Genomic DNA, 9,496 nt, shown 5'->3' with positions numbered 1-9,496 from the left:
CGGAACGGGCGGGCGGCGGCTCCTCCCCCGCCGGGGATGCTCGGGGCCGGGCGGGGCCGTGCACGACCGCAGCCGCCCCCGGCCCGGCCGGGCTCCTGCACCCGGCCCCCAGCACCCGGCCCCCGGGCCGCCCCCACCGGGCACCGCCCGCTCCCCAGCCCCTGGGGTGCCCGGGGACGCCCTAACGCGCTCCCTGCCTCCTCTCCCCCAGGACGAGGCGGCGGGCAGAGCGCTGAGGACATCTCCGGCAGGACGCCGCTCCTCTTCATTAAGAGAAGGAATTACCACGAGCAGACCGGCCTGCAAACAGCTCACACCTTCTTTTTCCATCTGACCTCTCACACTTTGAACATAAAACCATGTGAACGTTACAAAGCACCCACAACGGTCCTGCTTGCACGGCCCAGGGCCTCCCTTCACAGCAAAGCTCTCTCCAGAAGTGCTCACGGACCGTTCCAGGCACGGGAAACCTCCCCTTTCTTTGCATTTTCAGGTGACTTTTGTGTAAAGCTCTTATCGGAGAAAAAGCACCGCACAGCCAAACCCTTCTTCGAGTTTTCACGGTACGTTCCCATTTTAATTTCAGGGAAGTGACCACACACAGAACTTCCCTCTCGATCCTTTTGGTCTGGCACAGACTACTCAGATGCCGTAGACACAAATGGACTTTCTTGCCTGCGATTTCTTTCTAGCATGTCTCAATCACTCCCTGCTGCCCCAGGAGGAACTTGGCCACGCTGGGCCCAAGGCAGCCTCACCACCGCAGCCAGCGCCTGCCCCCAGCCGCCCGCCGTGCCCCGAGCGCTCCAGCCTTCCCAGCACAGGAGCAGTGCTCCCTCCAGCAGCCCTCCCCTTCATCCTTCAGAGAAAATCACCCAGTTCCTGATAGGATCCTGCTGCTCAGAGGGGGAATCTGCATTTTGTTAGCTACAGGAAACGGAAAAACTTCCAGACCCCGCGATGGAAGCCCCCGAAGGATGCGATGGGGGATGGGAGCCTCAGCTTCCTGCAGCGGTCGCTGCTTTTTAGAGTTTCAGAGCATTTTATAGGCAGAAGGGGAACAAGGCAAGAAATGGCTTGATTTCACAGACCGGGGGTGCCTCGCTTCTGACAAACAATTTCCTCGTGATCATTTATTGGAAAAAGTGAACTGTGGCCAAGTTGATTTGATTTTCTTCTGCAGCACTTTTTCTCACTTTGTCTCACACTGTTTCTCAGGAACAGTCCCTGCGGCACGCGGTGTCAGCGGGCTGCCCTTCAGCCTGGAAAGGAGCGGGTGGGTCGGGAAGGCAACGGCTTATCCAGCAGTGTTTGCTTTTTAGCCTAGAGAGCAAAAAGGTGACAGGAGAACAAACTGAGAGCGTTTCACACCGCTGTAGGTCAAGATAAAAACACGAGCCCTTTGCATGCCCGTATCCGCCCCGTGGTGGCTGCTGCTGGCTAACCAGGGCCGTAGGCGCACGCACGTCGCCAGCAGCCCACGGAGCTGCCTCGTGCGGCTCCTGGGGGGACAGAGCAGCAGGAGGCCGCTGCTCCTGGGAGCCGCTTGGTGGGGCACCGAGGGGCAGGGCTGGAACACGAGTCATTGGGACAGCATAAATTGGCACCTACCGGTACCTACACGGGTATCGGTCCCCAGGGACGGTCAGCAGGACACGACAGAGGTGCAAACCTCAGCTGCGCCCAGAGGCCTAATTACAAAGGCTGTAGCACCCGGCCACCTTCTCGGAGAAATTAAAGCAATATGGACAAACATATCTGAGGGCTCAGCGGGTGCAAAAATAACCTCGAGTTCACAAGGAGGCCAAAGTGGAAATGCTGGAGATTGCGTCTCCAGCCAGGGCTCGAGAAAAGAGCTGATGGAAAGCAGCACAAACTATTTGTTTTTGCTCACGCTGCCCCGGCAGGGTGATTTTTGGTGTGTACGTTCTCAGTTAGGAAGTAACTCTCTACTTTCCAAGATATTAGAACAGATCACAAAGCATCTCATGCTACCAGGGGGAGGACTGGCCCCGGTGAGCAGAGAGCGCCCAGGAGCGAGGCCACGGAGGCTGCAGGGGACGGAGCACAAGAAGGGCGAGGAGCAGCCCCCTTCCCCACCAAGATGACCAAACAGCCCCAGCTCAGCCGTCAGAGCGCTGAGCCAGGCAGCACCACGAGGGCTGGCAGGATGCAGCCCCCTGCAGGCTCCCTGGGGCAGGTTGGAAGCTGCTTTCTGAGCGGGGCCAGCACTACAGCACAGCTCTGCAGCCCAGCCCAAGGCTGACCCTGCGGGCAGGCAGGGACGGGAAGGGGAAATGAAGACTGCCTCCTATCACACGGCACGCCAAAACCTCCAGTAATCACATTCAGTTCAGTTTTTCTACTTCCTACCTCTTCGCTTGTAAGCCAGGCTCACTGCCACATCTCCCACCACGGAGCAGGCGGCGATTTCCAGGAGTTTCGCGAGTTCCTGGAAGGGGTCACCGCAGGCAGCCCGGGCGCCCCGTCCCACCCCGGCGCTGCTCCGTGCGCCTGCCACGGCTGCCACCCTGCTGTCACACAGGCGTCCCTCCCCTCCCGCCCGCCGGCTCCAGTGATGGCAAAAAGCCAGGTCCCAGCCTCCCCCCCCGCCCCCAAAACACAGCACCGCCAGGGACGGGGCGCGAGGTGACCTGCGCGCAGGAGGGACGCGCACCCCGGGCCCAGAGCTGCAGGCTGGGAAAAGGAGGAGGAGGAGGAGGAGGAGGAGGGCGATGCTGCCCCGTGCCCCCACCACGTGGGCACCAGTGGTGGCGTCAGCCTCACGCCTGAAGCTACAAATCAGCAGAACCCACTCAAGACTTTTTGTGTAAAGCAAGCTTGGGTAGAAGAAGAATAACTCAGCTGTGACAACACATCAACAAGGGCTAAATTTAGCTGCTTATTTTTGGAGATCCAGATGCTGGGTAAATACAACCTTATTATTTCACAAAGGGGCAAAAGTTCAGCAGAATCCCCAGTGCTTCTTTTCCCTATTATTTCACAACTCCCAGTGGAAGGAGCCCTCTTTGGAAATACTGTAACCTCACCATCGCCCGATACAGTTTGTGAAGGTATTTAAGGAAGCTGCCAGCTCCGTCCTCTTCTCCCAGCAGTCAGACTGAGGCCACCGCTTAAGGACATCTGCAGAGCGTGCTCCCAGACCTGCTTGCGGGGACGTCTGATGCTGCTATCAACAGGGATTTGTTCGGAGGACGCAATTATACCGTGCATGGCTTGTGCACAAGCCTTTCCTTTCTGCTTCGTGCAGAACAATGCGTGGAAAGTTTAGCTAAATGTCAGAAAGGAAGCGGGGAGCTAGGGCAGCAATGAAAAGCCGGGCCCTGAATGGGACTTGTCCGGTGGGACGGGCTCGGTGCCGAGCAGCAGCGGAGGAGAGGAGACCCCCCTGTGGCCGAGCTCCCTGCAGGCACACCCAGCCAGGGCAGCGAGCGCCTGCAGCGGCTCCTCGGGCCGGGACGTGGGTGCAGGGCTGGGAGCACGTACCTGAGTCCTTACCAGGAAACACTTGGATTTCGTAGCTCATTTTAGCCAAGGGAAAAAACACAACCTCTAAACATCCTTCCCAAATGGATGTGATCTGGCGGAGCCTTCCCTGCCCCTTCCCTCGCACGGGGCTCTCTAACCCTGTTAACAAGCTCCTGACATTCATGCTGCTAATCTCTGCCCTGAAAGGGAAGGGAGACCACCCAGGCTCACCTCCGGAGCTCCTTCACAAAGCACCTTTTGTTGCCCAGGGTTTTCCTGTGCGCCGGGGCTCTTGCAGCACCGTGGCGCAGAGCTCACCTAACCCTTCAGCGGATGCAAAGCCGGGGCCGGGTCCCTGCCCCCTGGTTCAGAGAATCACCGCGGGGATCCCCCGGCACATCCCGCGGGCGCCGCATTTCCCGTTGCGTGCTGACACGGCTCGGCTCAGCAGCACAGCCTGCACTGCTCCCCCCTGCCCCGGCTGCTGGTCACTGCTGGCACCCCCCGCCCGAGGGACCTGACTGGAGCCCTGCACATGCACGAGCAGAGCCGATGTGCCTGGCATGCTCCAGAACGCTTCTGTTTGCAGAGCTGCTGGAAGCTAACGACCACAAGCTGACTGTATAACGACCACAAGCTGACCACAGGGCCCGGCCAGGCTCTGTTCTCGAGTCAGCTCTGAGCAAGGAGCCTCTTTGTAACCAGGTCCTGCAGCTGTGAAGCCCAGCACCTCTCCCTATCTCACCTGCTCACCCCGGAGCTGGGACTCACTCGATGAGGGGCTGCTCGTGCAGGGCTAACCAGGGACACGGAGAGGCCCAGGGCAGGCCCTCACGCCCCGCAGGGAAGCGGCACCTGGCAGGCAGCACCAGCAGCGCAGTCACCAGCAGGGCTGAAGGCAGGGCCCGGCGCTTTTCTGCAAGCAAGCAGCCTGGGACCCCCAGAGCCCTGCCCAGCACACGGCAGCTCCAACCCTCCGGGGCTCCTAACGAACAAGAAGCTGTTCACAACAAGGAGAAGGGGAACTGGAAAGGACAGAGCCAGGAGCAGCTCTGCCAGCAGCTCACCGTGGCGGCACAGCTGCTCGGGCACAAATGGGCAAGGACAGATTCAGCCCCGCGGGGCTTCTCCCCCTGCAAAGGCAGGGATTTCACACCACTGCTGGTGATTATTGCAACTCCACGGGCAAACCGTGTCTGCAGCCTGGGGAGTGCGGTGGAGTGGGGCAGAGGAGGGACTGGGCACGTCCCGGTGTGGTGGGGCTCCCAGGCTGGCGCTGCCTCAGCCCTGGCTGCCTGTGCTGCTCTCGTGAAACATGAGTTTGGGGGAAAGTCACACCGCTGGCAGAAGGAACTGGGAGCCCCAGCAGAGGCTGGTCCTTGCTTTTCTTCTCATGACCCCTGCCCAACCCACAAGGAGAGCATTCCTGCCCAGAAAAATACTGTCTCAGCTTACCTGCATCTTTTTTATCTTCTAGCAGCGAGAAACACTGTGAAAAGAAAGAAAAGAAAACAGAAATCATTTTGTTGTCTTTTTAATTCACATATCCTTGGATTCCTACAGTTTGCGTTCTTCATGCAATCCAGCTTGGTCCCCAGCAAGATTGCCAGGGATGGGGCAGGTGGACAGCCCAGGGCCATGAGAAACACATCAAGGGGTCAGAACGGGGATTAGGACACAGGCTGTCCCCTCTGGCCACAGGGCTCTGCTCCTCCTCCTCCTCCTCCCTGGGGGCCTGAGGCCCAGAGGCTGGAGCAGGCAGAGCTGAAGGACGCGTTCTCTGCAGGCCAGTCCCCTTCGGCTGTCCCTCGCTACGTGCCCCAGCCCTTTCTCTCTCCAGCTCGGGCTCTGGTTGCCCACGCCAGTGACCCTCAGCTCCTGCTGAGGCCCCTCCAGTGCCTTTCCACCAGAGAACCCCTGGGGAGAGCCCCCACAGCAGGACCGGGGGCAGAACCCCTTCCACACACATCCGAAGGGCTCTGGGTGCACCATCACCACGGCGCAGGCAGCACAAGTGCTCCTCCAAGACAAATCTCAGAAGAATGCCAGCCTCACCCACGAGGGCTCAGCGAGCAGCTGCTGCAGGACTCAGCTGCGTTAGGGTCTTTCTCCAGCAGCAGCAGGGAGTGGGAAGGCACCAACATCCCACGGACCTCCATCCCACGGGAGGAGCCTGCGGCAGCTCCGCCGAAGAGCGGCTCTGGTAGAGGCATGAGAAACAGCTGGGGCAGAGGAAGAGAGATCCCAGGACATCTGCCCCCTGCCCCAGGGTGAATTCATGCAGGAGCCTTTTTCCCTTTAAGCCACCCCAGGGGAATTTTAGCAGGGATTGCAGCCCAGCAAGCCCTAGCCCTGGAGAGCACGGCCCTGCACGAGAGCACTCACTCCCTCTCAGGGGCCCTTCTCCTTCCCACATCCAACCTCACTTTCGCCACGTGGCCTGCATTTTCCACACAGAAGGAAAAAGTCACTGCAAGTCAGTGGGACTTGAGCAGCGTGTGAAGGAAGCCTGCTGGGCCTCAGCCCCCGCGCCGGTGGGTCTTTGGGCACCGGACAGAAAAAGCAGCACAGGGTTGGTGCCTGCACTGGAGCCGGGGCAGGCTCCAGGAAAGCCCCCGCAGGGCAGCCCCGGGCTCCAGCAGAGGTGGCACCGGCTGCAGGACCCCCGACGTGCCCTCGGTACCTTTGTGGCTGGGGGTGGAAGGGGAGGTTCCCACGCTTTAATCGCGTTAGGAGGCTCTGGGCACAGAGTACAACGGCATCTGCAGGCACGGGAAGACAACAATAAAGAAAAACCAGCTAAAAGCAGGGGTCCCCGCGCTGCCCACAAGGGAGCACAAAGCACGGCCTCCCCCCCAGGACCCCTCCCAGGTCGGGTGAGCTGGGGCCGCACACACGGGTGGGCTCAGCCCAGGAACGTGGTGCTGTGCTGAGCAGTGCTTCCCACAGCCCCCCCCCGGGCCCCCGCTTCCTGCCGGGGCTGGGGGCGATGCGGGGCGATGCTTAACCCCAGCCGGCGCAGGGGCTGGAGCTGGGGTGCTGCTGCTGCCCCGCAGAGCTTGTGTCAGCAGGATGGGTCCCCTCGGCATTTCCAAACCTCCTTCCCCAGGGAGAAACCCGGGCACGCGGCTGCTGGCCCAGCGCTGTCCCCTCCCGGGACGTCCTGCAGTGGATCCTCAGTGCCACGGGGAGCCGGAGAGCATCAGCGCTGGAGGAGCGGGGATGGCGAGATGGTCACCAGGACCTCTCGTAGCTGCCACCGCCAGCTCCCCAGACACCAGCCCTACAGCCCCGGGGAGGCAGATACCCACGGAGGTGGGGTGAGGGCTGACACGTGGTAAGGTGCCGGTCAGACAAGCCAAAGGAGGGAAGAGAGAAAAGGCCTGATCTGAAGGTAGCCCTGGGGAGCTTCCTCCCCTTCCCCGGTGTCCCGCCTTAACACCTTCTGCTTCCCACAAAATCTTCCACCCGGCCACGGCCCCAACCTCATTTAACCCAGGAAGCTTTAATCCCACTGACAGAGCCCTGCACATTGCTCTGCCTTCAGGAAATTCTTCTGCCTTCCACAGCGAGTAGCTGAGCAACACAGGCACAGGGAGGAAAAAAAGGAGGAAAGAAACGGCCGAAGCAGAGCCCTCACCCGCGACATCCCCGTTGCATTTGGAACAAAGAGCGGCCACGTCCTCGGGCCCCTGTGAGCACCAAGCACCCCCAGGCAGCTCTCGCCCCAGCTGAGCAGACCAGAAACGTCGCTGCCGGGCTGCGGGCTCCATGTGCCCCCCGCCTCTGTGCTCCTGGGGAGCTCCTGCCCCGGCACTGCTCGCTGCCAGGGCAGCTCTGCTCTGCTCACACCTCTCCGTGCGGATTTTCTTTTCCCCGCAGCAGGTAGCTGGGGACAGTGAGGGAGGGAACCTCAGCCTTGTTGTCCAGCACTTGTCCGCCTGGGACAGCCCCTCTGTGCCAGCTCAAAGCCCAGACACCCCACGGCAAACGCCTCCGGCAGCCTCGGGGTGCCTGCACTCCCCTTACACACAGGCACCTGGCAGCGAGGTTCACATGGGAAATAGGCAGCCGGGGAGCCTGGGGACAGCGAGGACAGGAGCTGTGCCACAGCTACCCGCAGCCGCCCACTGCAGCCGGGCAATGGGAGCCTTCATGGGGCACAAGGCCGCAGGCGGGCACTGGTTGATCCCAGCAGAGCGAGGGATGGAGCCAGGATGGAGCCGGGACACGCAGCAGGGGACGCACCCGGTCCCTGCCACAGCATCTCCACCACGGCAATGACAATGGCAACAGCTTGCAGGGACAAGGAGGGTTAACGAGGACTTGCTAAGCTCTCTGGAGACAGCAGGGACAAGACAGCTATTAATATTATTAATGAATTTCACAAATGTTATTTTTAGACTTAACTATTCTGAGCTTTGTATTGAAACCCCCAGGGAAGAGCCTGCATTCCACAGGCGCTTCACCACTCAGACCCACTCGCTTGGTGCGGTGATTTTTGTGCTTTTTCCAACCGATGCTCCTGAGACCCGTGCTAACAATACCCCCAAAACCCATCCCATGCACCTCACACAGGCTGTGACACAACAGAGCTAACACAACAAGCAGGGATGGGCTAACAGAGAGTTGTGCTTTCAGCCCAGATGAAAAATGCCAGATGCCACAGAATGACTGCTGCAGGAAATTAAAAACCCGGGGCCTCCGGCCTCCATCCTTGCTCCGCCATCCCGCTCTCAGCCACCCTGCATTCAGGCTGGCATGGCCAGAGGCAAAAACAAACCCGTGCACAGCCCCAGTGGCACAGCCCAGGCCTCGGGACGAGCTCCATGCGTGTGGGTAGGATAGCCCCCGGCCAGGGCTGCAGGCACAGACAGTGGCTCCCCGTGGAAGTGGGGCCGGTGCCACACGCGTGTGCAAGAGGTGCGCGCCGCCCTCCTCCAGCCACGACCCCACGGACAGGCAGGACCCGACCCAGGCAGAGGAAAGGTTTCTGGCTGTGAGTGCTCAAGCGGAGAGAGAAGAGGTTTGCTCTACTTATCAATAACAACTCAGAAGCAGCTGTCTACCAAAAAAAAAATGGGGGGGGGGGGGGAGGAATGCCTCCTCGGGATAACCGCAGAGAGGGGCCGCTCATTATTACCAGCAGTTCACAATGAGCCTGGGCATGGGGGGAAAGGAGGGAGAGGAACCCAAACCCTGTGCTGCCACATCCCGCAGACCCACAGCGGGCAGGGAAACCACCCGGACCAGCAGCACACACACGGACACATACCCGCAGCACCCAGCGGCACCGTCGAGCCGTTCCCCGTGGGGCACGCGGCAGGTCCCAGACCCTCCTCACGCCGGGTGTCGTGGGCACGACATCGCCCCACGGCACGCGCCAGGCACCCGCCAGCCCCAGCGCCACGCGTGCCACCTCCCCGCTCCGTCCTGTCCTCCGGGCAGCTCGCCCTGGGAGGCGGCGGGCTGTCCCTCGGCCCTGTTTAAAGGGCAGCTTCTTACCTTGGCTCTTTTGAAGCACGCCCAGAAAAAATCCAGCAAGGGCATGATGGGCCAGGTGGCCGGGGCGGGCGCGGCGCTCGCCGGGCGCTAGAGCGCGGGGCGACCCCCGGCCCCGGGGCGCGCGCGGCGCTGCGCACCCATGGGTGCTGGTGCGGCGGGGCCGCGGGCGGGCAGCGGCTGCGGACAGGGCTCGGCGCAGGCAGCAGCGAGGGAGGGCCGGGCAGGGAGCCCTGCCCGCGGGGGCGGGCCGCCGATTCAAACCCTGCACCGTTATTCAGTTGGCCGCGGACTGCGATGAAATTCCCTGAAGGCTGCGAGTTTTAAAAAGCTGCGGGCGTTCCTTCCTGCCTCCCGCGCGCACCGCTCCCGTTCGCAGGCAGCCGGAGGGAGAAGGGAAAGAAGCGGCCGCGGAGCTGAAGCAGCGGGAGCCCCGCTGTCAAAGGCGCATGGAGGACGTTGGAAACCCAAGCCCCAGCTGGTTTAGATTTTCACTCCGGCCCCG

General features: G+C 61.4%; 1 protein-coding gene across 1 annotated transcript in view; it reads right to left on the bottom strand.

The window, feature by feature from the left end:
* Positions 1 to 9,291, bottom strand: part of STARD8 (StAR related lipid transfer domain containing 8) — a 56,709-nt gene extending 47,418 nt beyond the window's left edge. Inside the window, exons 1-2 of the mRNA XM_035325224.1 lie at positions 8,995 to 9,291; positions 4,945 to 4,978 (exon numbers count right to left, since the gene is read on the bottom strand). Coding sequence (XP_035181115.1) covers positions 4,945 to 4,978; positions 8,995 to 9,039 — 79 coding nt within the window. The 5' untranslated portion in view covers positions 9,040 to 9,291. The remainder of the gene's footprint in view (positions 1 to 4,944; positions 4,979 to 8,994) is intronic.
* Positions 9,292 to 9,496: the final 205 nt, after the last annotated feature.

The sequence above is a fragment of the Oxyura jamaicensis genome, chromosome 4 (assembly GCF_011077185.1).
Source record: "Oxyura jamaicensis isolate SHBP4307 breed ruddy duck chromosome 4, BPBGC_Ojam_1.0, whole genome shotgun sequence".
Taxonomy (NCBI): Eukaryota; Metazoa; Chordata; class Aves; order Anseriformes; family Anatidae; genus Oxyura; species Oxyura jamaicensis.
The sequence above is the reverse complement of the archived record's forward strand: the minus strand, read 5'-3'. Positions and strand labels throughout refer to the sequence as shown.